Source organism: Schistocerca nitens, chromosome 3 (assembly GCF_023898315.1).
Source record: "Schistocerca nitens isolate TAMUIC-IGC-003100 chromosome 3, iqSchNite1.1, whole genome shotgun sequence".
Classification (NCBI taxonomy): domain Eukaryota; kingdom Metazoa; phylum Arthropoda; class Insecta; order Orthoptera; family Acrididae; genus Schistocerca; species Schistocerca nitens.
In genome coordinates, this window is record NC_064616.1 from 342,199,429 (window position 1) to 342,221,219 (window position 21,791).

Below are 21,791 nucleotides of genomic sequence, written 5' to 3' on the forward strand. Positions count from 1 at the left end.
TCATCGTCTAAGCTCTCCCGACCAAATTTAAATTAATTTGTCCACTTGGCAACAGCTGAATATGAAGGAGCAAAGTCCCCCAGTGTATTCTGGAAATCAGCATGAATGTCCTTTGCTTTCATACCTTTCTTTATGAAATACGTTATAACTGCTCAAATCTCGATTTTTTTTCCATTTTAACAAGTCACTAAGCGGGAACAATAACACAGCCACATCACCGCCACAGCTGTGTGAGGCTTCAAATGCCCACTAGGTGTTTCAAGGATATTAAAAATTTTCAAAGGTATATTAACAACTAAATATATTAGTTCCATTAGATTTCACCACATGCACTTAGCACATTGCACGTATTATTGAAGGACTTGCTGATAGCAAAAAAACTGCTTCATATCATCACAATTGCAGTGTGCATATGAAGCTTCAATTGGACTTTATCAAGGCCACACAATTCCAAAGTTTACTCATGCAACCTGCTCATGATGCACATCAGATAAAATGAATATCAATAACCTGCACTTTTAAAAAATTTACAGTTTGCGAAAAACTTTTTAAGTGCATTTATTTTTATGTAGAATCGCTGATTGTAATTCAAATGGATGTTACTCCATTTTCACCAGTTAACACCACTTCACACTGGCCACTACAGCACCGTCACATCACGCCACGGTCATGTCTGGGTGAATTCAAACTGTCACATCAGATCAATTCAAGTCATATGATCTCTGTTTGCATGGCTGTCCTCAACTGTTTTCAGTCTATAACAAATAACAAGGAACAACAAAGGTGTAGAATAACAACTGATATCAACCACGGACCTAACGAAAGCAGTACACAACCAAGTATGGAGCATGAGAGCATGCTTGTGTATCTGGACGAAATGAACTTGTGGTCACGTGATCAACAACGGATGATGATGTCAGCCGTCAAAACTTTGGTCCCAAAAAACCTTAATGGTGCTGTGATGTGACATGATGTGAAGTGATGGCCAGTGTGAATTCCGCCATTTGAAATGCATTATGGAATGTTTTGATGTGCCATGGCTTGACATGATGTGATGTGATGTGACGTGACAGACATTGTGAATTGGCCTTAAAGTGCTGTCAAGTAGGATAATCGAAATTAGCTGCTAATGTACAATAAAAAGCGGTGATTTCTATTGAAAAGATCCCATTTTCACGCATGGATCATCATCTAGGATGACGCTAATGTAAATGAGATACATGATATTTATCCTCTAAAACAAGTTTTATCTCAAATGCTTTCGTCGTAATATGTATACTTCAGAGGAATTCATTCATACCATAACCAGTCTGAAGACTGGTTTGATTCGCCTTCCGCTCTAGTCTATCCTTTCCAGCGCTGTAAAAACTGCGACCTACAACAATCTGTATAATGTGTTCATCCCTTGGTCTTCCTCTACAACTTTTACCCCCTACACTTCCGTAAATTACCAAGTCGACGATTCATTGATGATTTAGGATGTTTCTTCAACTGATTCTTTCTTTTAGTCAAGTTGTGACACCAAATTTAATTTTATCCTAATCTGATTCATCACTTCCTCTCAGTTTCTTGATGTTCCCATATAACCTTCAGCATTCTTCTGCGTCACCACATTTCAGAACTTTCTATTCTCTTCTTGTCTGAATTGTTTATTCTCCACTTTTCACTTCCACACAACTACAATCCAGGCAAATATCTTCTGAAAAAGTTTTCGTTATTTGCATTTGTATTGTATTTCAACAATTTCTTATTTATTTTCTGGCTATAACCAGTCTGCATTTTATACAGGTACTCTCTAATTCAGCCATCATCAGTTATTTTCCTGCCAAAATAGCTAAATTCGCCTGCTAGGTATCTGTATTTTCTCATTTCCTAATATAATTCCTCAGCACTGCCTGGTTTAATTCGGCTATATTCTATTACCACCGTCTGACTTTTTTATGCTCGTCTCATAACCTCTTTTCAAGACACTATCCATAGCATTCAGCTGCTCTTCCAAGTCCTTTGCTGTCTCTGACAGGATTGCCATGTCATTGGTAAAACTCAAAGTTTTTACTTCTGCTCCCTAAACTTTAATTTCCTCTCCAAATTCATCCTTCATTTTCTTTCCTGTTTGCTCAATGTACCGGTTGAATAACATGGAGGATACAGTGCAACTCTTCCTCACTTTCTTCTTGACCATTGCTTCACTTCACTTTCATGTTCTTCGAGTCTGAACAGCTCCCTGTATTTTCTCCCAGATACTTTCAAAATTTCAAAGAATTTATTCCAGCCAGTACTATCAAAAGCTTTCGCTAAGTCTACAAATGCTAGAAACGTTGATTTGACTTTCTTTAACCTATCTTCTAAGAAAAGTTATAACGTCAGTATTACCTCATGTGTTCCTTCATTTCTCTGAAACCCAAACTGATCTTCCCCAAGGTTATCTTCAACTAGTTCTTCCACTGGTCTGAAAAAAAGTTGTGCCAGTATTTTGCAACCATGGCTTATGAAATTGACAGTTCAGTGATATCCACACCTGTCAGTAATTGCCTTCTGTGGAACTGAAATTATTACATTTCCTCTTGAAGCATGAGGGTATTTTCTCTGATTCATATATGAAAACGCGAAATGTAGGAAGGGGAAATAAATGAAAGGATGGGTGGGAAATCTTGATGACTAGCTGCATAGGGCATTGTGGTACTGCAATGGCGAAAGTTAAAAATTAGTGCTGCACTTTTTTTGTGATCTCATTTTGTTGGTTTTCGTTAATTTTATTCGTTTGGGGCGGACGTCCCATGACGCTTGTTCAAGTTCATCGTTGAGCGAATAACTCAGAGGGTGTGTAACCCTCTGACCGAACATGCTAAGCTACCATGCTAGCGAGTGGGATTTGAACCCAGATTTACTACTACTCATGAGCAGCTGCCCTAACCACTTGGGCCATCTGGACACAGTCCTTGCCTGACTCATATTTCCAACGTATCACACGCTGCAATGCAGTGTCCCTCGTCCACTGAACGCTGCTCGCAAATTCTGATCCCTGTAGGAGTTCAAATGATGTTTGTGCATTTGCACTGAAACAAACTTCGAGGAGTCAGTGCCCTCTCTTTTCAGAAATGTGTATATCTGGGTGTTTTCTGTTTTGTCAGACATGTCTAACAGAATAAACATACATATAAACATTGAATGTAGGAACAGGAAGGAAAGGTAATGATGGGTGGTAGATTGTGACTGCTAGCCGCAGAGGGCATTGTGGTATTCAGTGGCGTAAGTTGAAAATTTGTGCTGGATCAGGACTCGAATGCAGATATACCACTTCTCATGAGCAGTCACCTGACACTACGTGAGCGACAGAATCGAGCGACAGTGAGCGACTTGTGGATACGAGACACTCCAGCGACAAGCAGCAACATCGGGCGAAAACCTTGGGTGTCCTGCATGCGAGCGACCATGTCGCACTACAAGATGGCTGCTTAGACCCAACCAGTTGTTTCTATAAAACGGCGTCCTTAGCCTGTAGAATACTGTAGCTGGAGAGTAAGGCTACAGAATTAGGTTTACTTAAGAAAATAAAGCGAAAAGGAATGCTGTGAGTGAAATTTACAAAGGGAGGAATCTCCATGGAGAATTTCGTAAGTATCGTCAACTACAAGGATCACCAGACAAGTTCTTCGAATGCACATGAATGAGCAGAGGAGCATTCGACTATCTCATCAATAAATTGAATACGAATGTTTTTTTATATGATCAAGAACTTTTAACAGCCAATAAATGCGGAGTAATGACTATTACATGACTAACTACGCTAAATAGAAACTTAAGTACACAGATTGAGACCAGTGAATAATAGTTAGGTATGGTGTAGGGGTAGTATATACAGTGCATTATTATGGGTGAGGAAAAGATCCTGGTTACGATTCCCAACCGGTCTTATATTTTTACTGAATCAGTTACGATTCTGTAGACTAAGTTTTATGTATATTGTTTACATTACATCGCTAAGTATATTTTTAAGGTCTTGCCAAAGAACTTGATCTTCACTCCTATCCCAGTATATCACACACGTTTAATTCGTAATAGATTAGAATGAACAACCACGAAATTTTGCAGATATTTGATGTTGGGAATGTAATTCATCAGCAGTGAGTGTTAAGGCCAAGCGTTTCAATTATTCTAAGTAGTCTGTAAAAGAAAGAGCTTACAAAATTTTTGAAAAGAAAGTCAAACGTTTTGTGTAATGTTTTGTCTAAAAGTACGAAATAAAAAATATTAGGTAAACGTTTGGTGCACATCATTTTCTGTTCATGATTTCGAGTATCATTCAAAGGCACGTAGAACGTTTCTCTGATCTACTTATTTCTTTTACACAAATCATTTCATAAAATATTTGACTGATTTCTTCCATTTTTGAATTTCAAGATTTATTCAGAAAGCATGATCTTACTGACTCCTCGTTTGTCTTCCTAACGTACTTGATTTGAAGGAAGCCTTTTTGCCATTTAAATACCGCACCAATGTATCTTTTTATGTGCAAAATAGCTAGGCCTTGAACAGATGATTTTTTGACACTTCATTTACAGTAGCTTTTCGTGAAATATTTCAATTATTCCTCAGCTTATTAATTAAGTTTTCGTTCATTATCCTGTTTCATGCCAAACTAGACCTCATGCTGTTCACTTTGATACCCCGTTTACCTGTTTCACTCCCTTCGTTTAGCTATGAAAATTTGGAGAAAACCTCATGGTGTAAGACATAGGGAGTCTTGTTTTCGCTCCGCTCACGCGTTTACAAAAACGTATCGAATTTTAATCATATGATAAAATAGTCCTTTCTGCGTGCTGTCATTTCCAAAATTCGTCGTTTCGATATCTTGAGCCTTTTATGAGATACGACGATTTTTACGACCACTTGACTCCCGAAGCGCAGGAAAGGTTCGGACGTGCCGCGAGTGACCCTTCGCGTATGTAACAACCAATATTTCAAGAATTAAAAGAGATATGATTCCGGTCTCAACTTTATATACAATTTAGATATACTGGTTACATTTCATACGGAATAATGTATTGCCTTAAATGAACTATACGGAAAGTCTACACAATGTGAGTTTATCCTGCAAATTATTAAAAATTTCTTGCAGTACAGTAACTATGACGAATAACGAAAATAAATTCTAACCTTTATCATTAAGGATATCAAGCTATAGGTTGCGGAAGAATCAATTTTTATCGTCGAATAGTTTTCTTAAAATAGGATGTTAAGTAATCCATTGCTGCCGTCGCGTCCGCTCCACTGCTTTGCCAAGAAGACACGTGGCTGTCGCTCTGTGTCGCACGTACTGCAGCTATCCGGACGTGGTCCCCGACTGACTCAAAATTTCCAACTTAGCGCATGCTGCAATACACTATCTCTCATTCATTAAACTGTCTACCGGTAAACTCGATTCTTGTGTGGGTTCAGATGATTTTTGTACAGTTGCAATGAACAAATATCGAGGAGCTGTTACTTTCTTTTTCAGATATGTGTGTATCTGAATATTGTCTGTTCTGTTGGACGGTTGTTTCAGTGTGACTGTACATATATTGTATGTGCAACAGAACAGAAACCACTCAGATACATACGTTTCTGAAAAATAGGGTTATCGCTCTTCGGAGTTTGTTTCAGGCAAATGGACAAATATCGTCTGGACTCCTACGGGAATCAGAATTTGTGAGGAGGGAGTTTAATGGATGAGGGATGCTGAAGTGTAGTGTGCAATAAGTTGGAAATTTGAGTCAGTAAGACCATGTCAGGACGGAAGAAGTGGTTAAGGCTACTGACATAGGAAGCGGTAAATCCAAGTTCGAGTCCTGGTCTTGTACAAATTTTCAACTTTGGCCATTGCATTACTGTAATGCCCTGTGTGGTTAGCCATTATGATTTCCTACCCATCCTTTCCCTTTCCTTCCCCTTCCTACATTTCATGTTTACGCAATTTTACCAGCCACATCATCAGAAATGATGTCTGTTCTGGACAGGTTCGACAGTACAGACACCACACAGGTATATACATTTCTGATTCATATGTCATGCACACAAAGTTTAGTAGATTTCTCATGGCTCGCTCTCCCGCGGATCTCAATAGCTCTGAGGGAACGTCGTTTACTCCATGGATCTTGTTTCCACTTAGGTCTTTCAGTGCTCTGTAAAATTATTCTCGTAGTATCATAACTCCTGTTTCATCTTCATCTGCTTCCTCTTCCCTTTCCATAATGTTGTCTTCGAGTTCATTACCCTTGTAGGGCCCCTTTATATATTCTTACTACCCTTCCCTTTTTTGCTTAGTACTGACTTGCCATCTGAGATCTTCACACTCATACAACTAATTCTCTTTTCTTCAAGGTTCTCTTTAATTTTCCAGAAGACGACATCTATCGTTCCTCTAGTTATGGACACTTATACAGCCTTGCATTCCATTTATCCTACAGCCCTTCCTGCTTAGCCATTTTACATTTTCTATCAATCTAATTCTTTATATATATTCCTTTTCACCCTCTTCTTTTATTGTTTTTATATATTTTGTCATTTCGTCAGTTGAATTCGATATCTCATTGCTATTCAGTGATTTCTGCTAGATCTTACCTTTTTTTCCCTGTTTGATTATCTGCTGTCTTCACTATTTCGTCTCTCAAAGATACCACCTCGTCTTCTTTTGTATTCCTTTCACCTATTTCAGACAATCATCGCCTAACGCTCAATGTCAAACTTTCAACAACTGTTGTTCCTTCCAATTCATTCGAGCCTCATGTCCTTAATTTCCTACCTTTCTGAAGTTTCTTCATTTTTAATGTGTAGTTCATAACCAATAAATTATGGCCAGAGTCTAAATCTGCACCTGGAAATGTCTTACAGGTTAAAATTTGGATTCGAAAGCTCTGTCTTACCATCATCTAAGCAATCTGAAACCTTCCAGTGTCTCCAACTCTCTTCCATGATTACAAAATTTTTACATAATCCTTCAATCATATGCGCTGTGCTAAATTCTGCCAGGTATGTTTCCTCTTTCATTTTTTCCCTTAGCCCGCGTACTCCTGCTACTTTTCTCTCTCTCTCTCTCTCTCTCTCTCTCTCTCTCTCTCTCTCTCTCTCTCTCCATTTCAAAAAAATGGTTCAAATGGCTCTGAGCACTATGGGACTTAACTGCTGTGGTCATCAGTCCCGTAGAACTTAGAACTACTTAAACCTAACTAACCTAAGGACATCACACACATCCATGCCCGAAGCAGGATTCTAACCTGCGACCGTAGCGGTCGCGCGGTTCCAGACTGTAGCGCCTAGAACCGCTCGGCCTCTTCCATTTCCTGCAATTGAATGTTGATCATCTATCACAATTAAATTTTTGGCTCTCTTAACTATCTGAATAATGAATTTTATCTCATCACATTTTCTATCAACTTTTCATAATTTGTGGTGTTAGTTGCCAAAGAAACTTGTACTGCTGCGGTAGGAGTTGGATTCATACTTATCATTGCAACAATAATATATTCACTATGTTTGTCAAGGTAGCCAACCCGCATTCCTATTTTCTTATTCATTATTAGACCTACTCCTACATTATCCCTATTTGATTTAGTATTTATAACCCCTTCCCCCATGAACCATGGACCTTGCCGTTGGTGGGGAGGCTTGCGTGCCTCAGCGATACAGATGGCCGTACCGTAGGTGCAACCACAACGGAGGTGTATCTGTTGAGAGGCCAGACAAACATGTGGTTCCTGAAGAGGGGCAGCAGCCTTTTCAGTAGTTGCAGGGGCAACAGTCTGGATGATTGACTGATCTGGCCTTGTAACATTAACCAAAACGGCCTTGCTGTGCTGGTACTGCGAACGGCTGAAAGCAAGGGGAAACTACAGCCGTAATTTTTCCCGAGGACATGCAGCTTTACTGTATGATTAAATGATGATGGCGTCCTCTTGGGTAAAATATTCCGGAGGTAAAATAGTCCCCCATTCGGATCTCCGGGCGGGGACTACTCAAGAGGACGTCGTTATCAGGAGAAAGAAAACTGGCATTCTACGGATCGGAGCGTGGAATGTCAGATCCCTTAATCGGGCAGGTAGGTTAGAAAATTTAAAAAGGGAAATGGATAGGTTAAAGTTAGATATAGTGGGAATTAGTGAAGTTCGGTGGCAGGAGGAACAAGACTTTTGGTCAGGTGATTACAGGGTTATAAATACAAAATCAAATAGGGGTAATGCAGGAGTAGGTTTAATAATGAATAAAAAAATAGGAGTGCGGGTTAGCTACTACAAACAGCATAGTGAACGCATTATTGTGGCCAAGATAGACACAAAGCCCATGCCTACTACAGTAGTACAAGTTTATATGCCAACTAGCTCTGCAGATGATGAAGAAATTGATGAAATGTATGACAAGATAAAAGAAATTATTCAGGTAGTGAAGGGAGACGAAAATTTAATAGTCATGGGTGACTGGAATTCGTCAGTAGGAAAAGGGAGAGAAGGAAACATAGTAGGTGAATATGGATTGGGGGGAAGAAATGAAAGAGGAAGCCGCCTTGTAGAATTTTGCACAGAGCATAACTTAATCATAGCTAACACTTGGTTCAAGAATCATAAAAGAAGGTTGTATACCTGGAAGAATCCTGGAGATACTAATAGGTATCAGATAGATTATATAATGGTAAGACAGAGATTTAGGAACCAGGTTTTAAATTGTAAGACATTTCCAGGGGCAGATGTGGATTCTGACCACAATCTATTGGTTATGAACTGCAGATTGAAACTGAAGAAACTGCAAAAAGGTGGGAATTTAAGGAGATGGGACCTGGATAAACTGAAAGAACCAGAGGTTGTAGAGAGTTTCAGGGAGAGCATAAGGGAACAATTGACAGGAATGGGGGAAAGAAATACAGTAGAAGAAGAATGGGTAGCTCTGAGGGATGAAGTAGTGAAGGCAGCAGAGGATCAAGTAGGTAAAAAGACGAGGGCTAATAGAAATCCTTGGGTAACAGAAGAAATATTGAATTTAATTGATGAAAGGAGAAAATATAAAAATGCAGTAAATGAAGCAGGCAAAAGGGAATACAAACGTCTCAAAAATGAGATCGACAGAAAGTGCAAAATGGCTAAGCAGGGATGGCTAGAGGACAAATGTAAGGATGTAGAGGCTTGTCTCACAAGGGGTAAGATAGATACTGCCTACAGGAAAATTAAAGAGACCTTTGGAGAGAAGAGAACCACTTGTATGAATATCAAGAGCTCAGATGGAAACCCAGTTCTAAGCAAAGAAGGGAAGGCAGAAAGGTGGAAGGAGTATATACAGGGTTTATACAAGGGCGATGTAGTTGAGGACAGTATTATGGAAATGGAAGAGGATGTAGATGAAGATGAAATGGGAGATAAGATACTGCGTGAAGAGTTTGACAGAGCACTGAAAGACCTGAGTCGAAACAAGGCCCCGGGAGTAGACAACATTCCATTAGAACTACTGATGGCCTTGGGAGAGCCAGTCATGACAAAACTCTACCATCTGGTGAGCAAGATGTATGAGACAGGCGAAATACCCACAGACTTCAAGAAGAATATAATAATTCCAATCCCAAAGAAAGCAGGTGTTGACAGATGTGAAAATTACCGAACTATTAGTTTAATTAGTCACAGCTGCAAAATACTAACGCGAATTCTTTACAGACGAATGGAAAAACTGGTAGAAGCGGACCTCGGGGAAGATCAGTTTGGATTCCATAGAAATGTTGGAACACGTGAGGCAATACTAACCTTACGACTTATCTTAGAAGAAAGATTAAGAAAAGGCAAACCTACGTTTCTAGCATTTGTAGACTTAGAGAAAGCTTTTGACAACGTTAAGTGGAATACTCTCTTTCAAATTCTGAAGGTGGCAGGGGTAAAATACAGGGAGCGAAAGGCTATTTACAATTTGTACAGAAACCAGATGGCAGTTATAAGAGTCGAGGGGCATGAAAGGGAAGCAGTGGTTGGGAAAGGAGTGAGACAGGGTTGTAGCCTCTCCCCGATGTTATTCAATCTGTATATTGAGCAAGCAGTAAAGGAAACAAAAGAAAAATTCGGAGTAGGTATTAAAATTCATGGAGAAGAAGTAAAAACTTTGAGGTTCGCCGATGACATTGTAATTCTGTCAGAGACAGCAAAGGACTTGGAAGAGCAGTTGAACGGAATGGACAGTGTCTTGAAAGGAGGATATAAGATGAACATCAACAAAAGCAAAACGAGGATAATGGAATGTAGTCAAATTAAATCGGGTGATGCTGAGGGGATTAGATTAGGAAATGAGACACTTAAAGTAGTAAAGGAGTTTTGCTATTTAGGGAGTAAAATAACTGATGATGGTCGAAGTAGAGAGGATATAAAATGTAGACTGGCAATGGCAAGGAAAGCGTTTCTGAAGAAGAGAAATTTGTTAACATCGAGTATAGATTTAAGTGTCAGGAAGTCGTTTCTGAAAGTATTTGTATGGAGTGTAGCCATGTATGGAAGTGAAACATGGACGATAACCAGTTTGGACAAGAAGAGAATAGAAGCTTTCGAAATGTGGTGCTACAGAAGAATGCTGAAGATAAGGTGGGTAGATCACGTAACTAATGAGGAGGTATTGAATAGGATTGGGGAGAAGAGGAGTTTGTGGCACAACTTGACTAGAAGAAGGGATCGGTTGGTAGGACATGTTTTGAGGCATCAAGGGATCACAAATTTAGCATTGGAGGGCAGCGTGGAGGGTAAAAATCGTAGGGGGAGACCAAGAGATGAATACACTAAGCAGATTCAGAAGGATGTAGGTTGCAGTAGGTACTGGGAGATGAAGAAGCTTGCACAGGATAGAGTAGCATGGAGAGCTGCATCAAACCAGTCTCAGGACTGAAGACCACAACAACAACATTTATAACCCTGTACTCCCCTGACCAGAAGTATTACTCTTCCTGACACTGCACTTCACTGATTTCCACTTTTTAAATTCTCTTTCCTATCTATGCAACTAATGGATCTAACCTCCCAAACTGTTTCCCATAGAACGCCAGTTTTGTCTATCCTAGAGCTGACATCCTTCTGAGTATTCCCAACCTGGAGTGCAAGTGGGGGACAGTTTCACCTCCAGAATGTTTTACCATGTAACCATATAGTAACTCTGCTCACATTCAGGAAAAATAAGAGCTGTAGTTGCTGGTACAAAGACAGCAAGGCCATATTGGCTAATGCTACAAGGCACTTTAGGCGTCCACATGGGGGCAGGGGCCATGGGGGATACTTGCACCTCCTCTTCCAACCCCAGGAATCAGGAGTACAGAGTCTTTTTTTTCTTTTTTTGCATTACAGCATCTTTCTCTTACACTTCTAGAAGTTATTTCCTGTAATTCTGCTAAGCCTCTCATTAAGTCAATTGTAGCACCTATAGAGTTTAGTTTTTGTAACATGACACATCTCGAAACTGTTCAAATCTTTATTTTAAAAAATAGCAGTTTTAGAGTCTCCTCCCCCCTCCCCCTCTCCCAGAAAAAATTCTGCAGATGCCCATACAAGGTAGGATCAGTCAATCACGAAGATTGTTGTCTTTAAAACTACTATACAGACAGCTGCCCCTATTCAGAAACCATATGTTTGTCTGGCCTCTTCACAGATACCCCCTCCTCAACTTCCCCTCCCCACGTTGTGGTTGCACCGATGGTACAGCTGTCACGTCGATGCGTGCTAGGTCCATGGTTCAATGTAATGGTTGTCTGGTGATATGAAGTACTCTACAAATTTATCTGTTACTTTGTGACGAGTTATTTCTTTGAAGAGATCATTGCATTTTTAAGACACTCTGAAAGAAAGAAATAACATACCACAAGGGAATTATCCGAATGGAACGGATACAGGTAGATGTGATGTACTCGTGCAGACAAACAAATGATAACAACTTCAGAAAATTTGGATGATTAATTCAAGGGAGAGAGCTTCGCAAACTGAGCAAGTCAGTAACGTGTTGGGCCACCTCTAGCTCTTATGACAACAGTTATTCGGCTTGGTATTTATTGACAGAGTTGTTGGATGTCCTCCTGAGGGATATTGTGCAAAATTCTGTCCAACTGCCGCTAGATCGTAAAAAATCCCGAGCTGTTTTTTTTTTTTTTTTTTTAGGTTCGAAACATACTTTAGTATCTGAAATAGACTCAACTACGTAAAATTTACGCGAGTAAGGAAGGGGGGGGGGGGGCTAGACCTGGGGGACTGGAGTATTTTTATAGTTTTGGAAGACTAATGGTGACAGTTCGACACTGTTAGAAACCTACATAGGAACGATTATCATCGTAATGAAACAAGAGAAGGCAGAGCTCGCATGGAAAGATTTAGGTGTTCGTTTCTCCCGCGCGCTGTTCGACAGTAGAACGGCAGAGAAATATATGCCAGTTTGTTGCTATCTTGTATGTGCTTCACATTTATTTTTATATTAGTGCACACTACTATCTTTGGAACATTGTGCTGCACTCTTGTCTCTCATTCCAAATCCATATATGTTGCGGCAAGAGTAAGGAAGACACAATTTTCACAGTACCACCCCACTGACCACACAGTTACTTCCCTATTAAAACAAAGTTGATCAGAAGTACTGGCACGATACTTTAGTAGTTTCATCTGTTAAAAACATCCCTCTGATGGGAGGGAAATATTTTGCACCCGTCTGTAGCTAAATTTAGATGGAGCGTGATCTAAACTAAGGGTACTTTCTCTACCGCTTTTTTCTTTTTTAAAAACTTTGTTTATGTTTCAGGAAGAATAAAAAAAATACACAATATAGAAATCATTTTAGGTAAGCATAAATCTACATTACATCTACATGACTGTCTGCAATTCGCACTCAGGTGCCTGGCAGAGGGTTCATTCACATTATCTTTCTACTGTCGAACAGCGCACTGGAGAAACGAACACTTAAATATTTTCATGCGAGCTCTGCTTTCTACTGTTTTATTACAATGATCATTCCTTCCTATGCAGTTGGGTGTCAATAAAATATTTTCGGATTCGGTGAAGATAATAGGGGACTGAAATATCGTGAAAAGCTCTCACCTCAACGAAAAACGCCTTTGTTTATATTATTTCCACCACACTTTGGGTATCATATCAGTGACACACTCTCCCCTGTTTCCCAGTAATGCAAAACTAGCTGCATTTCTCTGAACTTTTTCGATGGCAGTCAATCCTGATGTATGTCAACCCTGTGAAGCACGTCTAAGAATTAATGGTGTGGATTGCCATGAAACTATCATAATTTCTTAATCGGAACAAATCGGAGAGTTCAAGGAAACTATGTACGTTAATGCTGTACGCTAAAGGGAAACCAACTACCGTAAAAATGCTTATTTGGATATGCTAACAAGAAAAAAAAAGAGTATTTCGACCAGGTATATTTTAATTGGGTAGGAGTCACAAACTAACAGATACGATATGCTCTAAATTTTTGAGGACAGTAATATTAACATTGATCTGCCGCAACTTAGCCTGAATGAAGCGGAAGTTTGAGATTTAGATCCCCTCATCGCCACTATTGAATTTATAGATAATCACTTCTTTAAGTTGTTGGGTAAGATCCGAAGAGTTTCTAGTGATAGAAACTCTAGAACTCCCCAGGAATTTGTTGGAATTTAAAAGTACATGTTATCTGCGTGTCGATACGTCAGTTTACCCCAGCACGTCGTTTGCTAACGCTTTTCAATACAGTTGCTGAAATCAAAATGGCGAATCAAAGAAGTTGTTCGCATTGCATTGCGTTGTAGTGGTCGGGTTTTGTGTAAATATTTGCGTGTTTGTGTGAATGTCTGAGTGACGGTGTTATGAATCGTGTTATGACGGTGCTGTGGCCTAGTACACCCAGCGTCAATTTATATGCTGTATGAGTAAGTACCGAGTTGTCTCCGAGGCGTATTGTTTTCATATTAGACAAATTCTTTTACCAGCGAAGTAGAGTTCTAGAAACGTTGTCAGTTATGTTTGTGACATTCGAATTGTTCTGTGTTTAAAGCCACTGTCGGTTAAGGGACAGCTTATGTATAAATATCTTGAGCTGATCGAAAACAGGCGATTTTCCGAAGGTTACGATGTAATGACAGAAATGTGTGGTTATGAATTGTAACAAAAGACACGTTAACTCAGTGTTCCACGTTAATTTACATGCATTTACCACATTGTTTTGCCGTTACTTCCATATATCATTGTCAGAATGTGGAAGAAAAAAATCTTTTTTGACTGTTTTGTATTGGTAACTTTTGTTCCGTTTAAGGATCTAACACAGGATTTGAAATATAAACAAATCGAATGTGATGCTTCTGTCGGATCATTTGAAGTTCCATTTGTAGGGAAAGAAGAACCGCCCTCATCAGAACAGAATGTCGTGTCATAGGTTTGCATGTTAGTTATTACGTGTCAACGATGGATGTATTATGAATTCGTAGTCGGTTGCTATTTAATTTTTGTAAACACGCAGAGGAAAAGAGTAACACTATTATACCTCTGCACATAAAATAGCATTTCAATACAGAGAAATTTCGTGAATACACTCATCAAGCTGAAAGTTTATGGAACAATTCATAGAAACAACTTATATGTATCAACAGGTCTGTGTAACAAAATGAAAGCAAATCCTCTACATAATTCATCGTAGGCAGAGTTTTGTATATAGAAATATCAGCGGCTCCACAATCTTTAATCAGAGGTTTTCTTTTTTTTCTGCAGCAGTATTTATGTGAAGCTAGAGGTATGACCAAATTTGTGTACTGACACCAAATTTGACGTTCTCATTTATGCAGTTCTAAAATTGTATTGTTTGCACATATGCCTTTGTGGCTACAAAAGATTTGTGTATGGTCAGTGAGACTGAATAGTCTTCAATTTAAACTTTCGGGTATCCTGCTGTAAAACTAACATAGACCAGTGTGTGTAACATCACTACTGAGATATTGTACGTGGTAGTAATATTAAAGTAATCAACCATAAAATTACACATTTAGTAAATTATTAGACAAGTATGAAAATGTGTAAGTTTTTCATGCAGTTTTCTGACAGTTCCTGCAGAGACATAGTACAATGGCTCGTGTAAAACATAAATAAAATGCCTTATTTAAAACACAAGAATGGATTAAATAAATAAATCTAGAATTGAAAGTAAATGTGAGCTTCTACCCTTTTTAAAAGAGACTAGATAGAAACTGTCCACTGTGGTATTAAGAGCTTACTAACATATACCTAGTTAAATTGCACAAACAGCTACTAGAGCAGTTTAGTTCCTGGATGGAAGTAAAGAATCATTTAATATCTGCTGCTACCAAACATCTTAACATAACTGGTGACTAGTGCGTCTTTTGTCCCTAAAATCCTTCTGGGTTACAGACTTTATACCATAAAATGATGAACGGGTGTTTTGGCCATTGTTAAAAGTGCCCTTGGTCGAGGTGTGAAATACAGTGCATCATCTTACATTATGACAGTCTACACCTCCGCTAAATTTAATTAAAGCTTACTTTGGCCACAAAAGCCTACAAACATAGTCTGTACATCTCTCTTCTTCATTGTTTATATTTGAAATTCTTCAGCAGTGTAAAATTTCTAGATACTTGTATTTTGCCTGGAATACACTGCTGAAGGCTGGACTAGGAAGTAGCTGTTACAAGGAAATTAAATGTCCTAGAGTTATTGTTGTAGCAAAGTTTTACTTTTTCTCAGAAATAAAGCTGAATGACTATAATGAATAATTTTTCACATGGTTTCATTCATTTTACTGAGGCCATGGAGAGCTATAGAAGCAGAATGTAATTTTTCCACTGTGCAAAAGTTGTCAGTTCAGGCTAACCAATATAATGTATTGAAAAGATATTAAAAGTCTAATTTTTAATTTACTTTCACAATTTTAGTTAAATAATTCAGGTGAAAGAACATGTAATAGCTACAAGCAGAACAGATATCTACGTTTGTGTTATGTATGTGACAAGTACTAATTCATATGGTCACTGAATGATATGGAACGTGTCACTTGTATGTCTTTTAAAAGCTGTTGATTAAAATTTGTGTGTGGGTGCTTGGTTGCAAGTGGGCAGTCAGTAGATATTTTGTTTACATCTGGTACTTCTCTTCAACAAAATTAGTGAGTATAGATGTTCCATTTTAACTGATGCAACTGTGGGTTCATGGTGTCACAATGTATATTGTGCGACTAAATGAAAGGTGTTTTTGCATTGTACGTTATTTTTGACAACTGGGTTCTAGGTCACAAAGTTTTCATAAAACATAGGTTCCATTTGTAAGCCCATTTTCTATTTGGGCACTGGAAAATGGGCTTAAAACTCGGAACTGTGGTCGTACAAAAATAGTTTCGTGAAACAAAGTAAAGAAGAGTGTAGTTTATGCAAAATAAGTGTTTTTGATATTCATAGCATGTTAAACATTACAGTAAATACCAAAGTAAACATAACCATTTGTTAGTGCTTTCACTCTTTATCTTTGGACCTGTACAGCTGTTATTTGTGGCATAAAGTTTATTTTTGAGGCAGAGATAAGGTGTATTAGCCCATAATTTGTAAATTAATGCGAACCATTTTATAGAACGGTACACAACAAAAATAACAAAATGTGAGTTAGCTACTGCAGTCTTCTAGGGCCTCAGGTCACTATAATGCATCTACTCCGCAAACCACTGTGAAGTGCATGGCAGAGGTTACAACCCATTGTACAAGTTTTAGAGTTTCTTCCCATTGCACTCACTGTCAGGGTGCAGGAAAAATAACTGTTCAGATGCTTCTGTGTTCACTGTAAATAATTTAATCTTATCCTCACAATCCCTACAGGATTGATAGATTGAATGATTATAAAGAATCCGCCTAGATTGCAAATTGAAACTGGATATTTACCTAGGTTTCGGCGTGGATAACCACACCTCCTTCAAAACACACTAAAACTGCAAATTGCCTAAAGAGGCGTGGTCCAACATTAATACAGAATGCCCAAAAGGGCAAAAGACATGTAAAATAAATGGTACGTGTATACCATGTCAATAGCTGTAATTAATGTTGGATCATGCCTCTTTAGGCAGTTTGTAGTTTTAGTGTGTTCCGAAGAAGGTGTGGTTATCCGCGCCAAAACCTAGGTAAACATTCAGTTTCAATTTGCAATCGAGGTGGATTCTTTATGATCATTAAATTATTCATGATTGCTGACACACTGCAATGTTAAAAGTTCTCATTGATAGATTGGTCCCCTTGTAGTCTTTTTTTGCACGTAGTTCAGCAGGATTCTAGGATTGGTTGCATTTTCTTCTATGCCTACATAGATACTCCGCAAGACACTACGGTGCTTGATAGTGTGTACCCTGTATCATGCTACTAGTCATTTTCTTTCCTGATCCACTTGCAAATAGAGCAAGGAGAGGAAAATATGCCTGTATGCCTCTATACAAGAACCTTCATGGTCCTTAAACACAATGCATGTTGGCGGCAATAGAATCATTCAGCAGTCAGCTCCAGATGCTGGTTCTCTAAATTTTCTCAGTACTGTTCCTCGAAAAGAAAATCACCTTCTCTCCTGTGATACCCATTTGAGTTTCCGAAGCATCTTCGTAACACTTCAGTGTTGTTTGAACCTACTGGTAACGAATCTAGGAATCCACCTCTGAATTGCTTCAGTGTCCTCCTTCAACCTGTCCTGGTACGGATCCCAGACACTTGAGCAGTACACAAGAATAGAGTGCACCAGCATCTTATATGTGGTCTCCTTTACAGATATACCACACTTCCCTAAAATTCTCTGAATATAATGAAGTCAACCATTCGCCTTCTCTACCACAGTTCTCACATGCTCGTTCCATTTCATATCACTTTGTAACATAATGCCTACATATTTAAACAAAGTGACTGTTTGAAGTGTTACACTGTTAATGCTGTTGCATGAGTGATTTGTAAGTAGTTTCCTTTGTAGACTGATTGCATTTTCCTTTATGTATTTGTGCAGCTTTTTTCAGGCAGTTTCACGTCATCTGTGAAAAGTGTGGGGTAGTGCTGATGTCTAAAAACAAAAATCCTCAGTCCAGTCACAAATTTTGCTTGACACCCTAAATGATTGTACTTTTGATAATCAGCATAGAAACAATACTGAGTTAAATGCTTTTTGGCAATTGAGAAATACTGCATGTACTTGATCATCCGTGATCCATGGCTTTCAGGATGTTGTGAGGAAATTGCAGGTTGATTTTCATGTGATCGACGTTTTCAGAATCCGTGCTGGTTGTTATGGAGGGGGTCATTATATTTGAGCTGAGAACATGCTCAGAGATTTCACAACAGATAATGTCAAAGTTACTGGACAGTGATTTTATGGATCACTTCTGATACCCTTGTTGTGGATGGGTGTGACCTGTGCTGTCTTCCATTGGTGGGCACTGTGTTTTGATCGAGGAATTGACAGTTGATTATAATTAAAAGGGTCTAACTCAGCCACAAATTCAGTATAGAATCTGATAAGGATTACATTGGGTGCTGTAACTCTGTTCAATTTTAATGATTTCACCGGTTCCACAACAACACTGAAACTAATATCTATATCAGTCATCTTTGCAGTGGTAAAAAAAAATAAAAAAAAATAAAAAAAAAATAAAATAAAAATAAAAAAATAAATGAATAAAAGAAGTGGGGCAATATGCCTGGATTATCATTTGTAAAGGAACATTTTAGAAGCAGGATTTCAGTATTTCTGCTTTTGCTTTGCTACTCTGTTTCATTCCTGTCTCTTCCACAAGTACCATGGCCCTAACTTCGGTACGACCAACAGTCTTTACATATGACCAGATTTTATTTGGTTTTTGTGAGAGAACCTTCAGTGATGTTTTGCTGTGGTAGTTGTTGAAGGCTTCATACATTGCTCTCTTGACTGACAATTGCATTTGATTCAGATTCTCCCTATCGCAAGCCCTGTGCTTTGTCTTACACGTACTATGCAGTAGTCTCTGTTTCTTTATCAGTTCCTTTACAGTGACTTTGTACCATGGTGGCTCTTTCCGTCAAGAACTTTTCTTCTAGGTACACATCTATTGAGTGCATCGTCAACTATTCTAAAACTGAGCCATAGTTGGTCTACACACGCCTCTCCAGAGTTAAATGTTTCAGGTTCCTTACTGGGATACGACACTACTGACTCTCTATCTAGTCTGAAAATATAAATCCTTCTACTTGTTTTAATTGGATTTTGTACTTTGGTAATCGTTGTTACAGCTGTCTCATGTTCACTGATACCAGCTGCTCTGTGGACATCCTCAGAGTGTTCAGGTCTATTTGTAGGTATTGGATCAAGTATGGAGACATTTCTTTGGATCTTACACTTACACTTCTGGGTCCCCTACAGCTATCATTATTTGGACTGGTTGGAATGTCTCCTATAGTAGAATTGGCAAAAGACGATCCCTGATAGCTGGCAGCTGTGTTCCCAACTTTCGTCCGTGAAGCACAAACAGCTGCAGTTGAAAACAGTAGTTATCTAGAGAGCTATGACAGATTGATTGAGACAGTCACACTAAGCAGCCGCAATAATCCAATTGCTCCTGTAAGGGATCTTCTTTCAGTGACTCTACTATAATCTGAAAAAATGTCTACTCCCCACATTCAGTCAGCTAGATGGGTCACAGCCTCTGATGTGTAGTGCACATATGACACATTTGGGAGACATGGCTGACTTAACAGCCAGACAGCCACTTGAAAAGTGAACCTAGACTAATATTTGCTTGTATAAAACAAGTTGAAAATTTTTGGTTGTCAGCTCCTTTGACTTTATGTTACTGACATCATAGTATGTTCATAACATAACTAAATGCCTTTGTTTGTTGTTTTACAATGTTATGAAGTGTGCATTGATGAAGGAGGAAGGCTTCAGTTTAAAATCTTATGAATGCATCAGCTTGGTAGAATAGTCAAAAATAGTCTGGAACAGTGTAGTGTCCAATGAAGATACATTTGGGATGAAAGAAACTCCCGGATGTCAATGCGGACAATTGAGAAAGTGCAAAATTGAATTGGGGCATTTCATAAACTATCAGGAAAATCTGAGTGCTGAGAACTGCCCATGAAACATGCAAGTAGCATAAAGATTATGAGACTTAACATCCACATACAAATCATGGACATATGATCACACAACTTCATAATTTGCTATTAACATTAAGTTACTTTGAGTACTAAAACACCTCTCCCATTAAAATATTGGAATGAGAGAAGTATAACATCAGTAAGATCCAGGCCAGACAGCTGAAAGAAAGAAACAAAAATAAATTGTGAAGCTTATGTGTAAAACTTCGGACTGAACATCCTGTAGAATTTTGAAGTGGAGGTTAAAAGTATAGATTGCACTGAAGTATAAACACTGATGTAAATTCTCTCTAGATGAATCACACAGGCAGTACCTTCTGCAGTGTGAGTGACGGCATAGGTCATGGCTCTGAAGTGCTGACATCTGAATGGGTACTTAATAGTTCATAAAGAAAGCAACTGATTTCAACGTAAATGTGTATGCCAGCTCCTTGAAATTACCTTAGACTAGGTATACTGTTAATATGTGGGTTGCAGTAATAGAAAGCAATTTATATGACTTGTAATCTGTTTTAAATTATGTCCATGATTTGTATGTGGATGTTAAGTCTCATAATCTTTATGCTTCACCACTGTTTATTGTCTTGGTGAGTTCACACCCTCAGAAGTTCCTGCGTCATTAGAAGAAAGGAGATAGGAGATTGTAAATGCATCAGGGGAGAAGATTCAGTTGCTCATGGGAATGGGTGAGCAGCTTTGAATTATGACTCCACTGCCGTCTGTTAATTGAATCTGTGTGTTCAACACCAAAGTACACATATCACTGAGATTCTGTGCCCCCTTTTGCTGTCATTTTTTTGGAATGTATAGGGTACCATTATGCAATAAACACAGAGTGTACCAAGTAAGACCCTGTACTAAGTTGTGGGTTAGTTTAGTTGTTTTGCATGTTCTGTGGACTATATTTGTGAAAACTTGCCACGATGTGAAACATGTCAGTAGGCTCAAGAATAAGATCCATATTCTCTGTGAAACTGTGGACACATGCTGGCCATTTACAAAACTAAATATTTTCTTCTAATTTTAATTTACAACTAAATTTGATAAAAATCCGATCTTTGGTCAACAATGTCACCTAATTTCATAGAGGTTGAGTGTATGTGGGACTGTATCTTGCATTTCGTAATCACATGTGCAAGCGTCTCATATCCCCAACTTGTAGCAGTCTCTCTCTCTCTCTCTCTCTCTCTCTCTCTCTCTCTCTCTCTCTCTCTCTCTCTCTGTCTGTAAACCTCCAGTGTTAGTAGAGCATTGAAAACTGCATTTCTTCATTGATTTTTTTTTGTACTTTTGTAGAGATGACTGCACTAAAAGTGTGTTTAATGCCTTTCATTCTCCCTTTGACACTGACAGTTGCTGTTCTGATTAATGTTATGTTCAGAGTGGAGGACTGTAGTGGAATATGAACAAGAGGAAAAATTTTAGTTTAAAATCTGCCCTCCAAGTATAAACACTATCCAACACATTTAGCAAGACTTCAAGCACTGGTTTAGAATTACTAATCTATATTTTCGTATTCTACAAAACTGCGTGATGTTTACGATGTGTTGTACCTCAGTCAGTGCACCAAAGATGTAAAGAATGTTTTTCATGACAAATAGTAAATGCCAGCTGCTTAGCACACCAAAATCGTCTAAAAACTAATGAGAGATGGATGGTCATAATATTCTGATCTATCAGA

At 38.6% G+C, this 21,791-nt stretch overlaps 1 protein-coding gene across 2 annotated transcripts in view; it reads left to right on the top strand.

Annotated features, from left to right (window-relative positions):
- Positions 1–13,718: 13,718 nt before the first annotated feature.
- LOC126248294 (GTPase-activating protein and VPS9 domain-containing protein 1) overlaps positions 13,719–21,791 on the top strand; it is a 369,886-nt gene continuing 361,813 nt past the window's right edge. For both annotated transcript variants that reach the window (XM_049949157.1, XM_049949158.1), the window contains exon 1: positions 13,719–13,888. In XM_049949157.1, the coding sequence (XP_049805114.1) occupies positions 13,878–13,888 (11 nt within the window). In that variant the 5' untranslated portion in view covers positions 13,719–13,877. The remainder of the gene's footprint in view (positions 13,889–21,791) is intronic.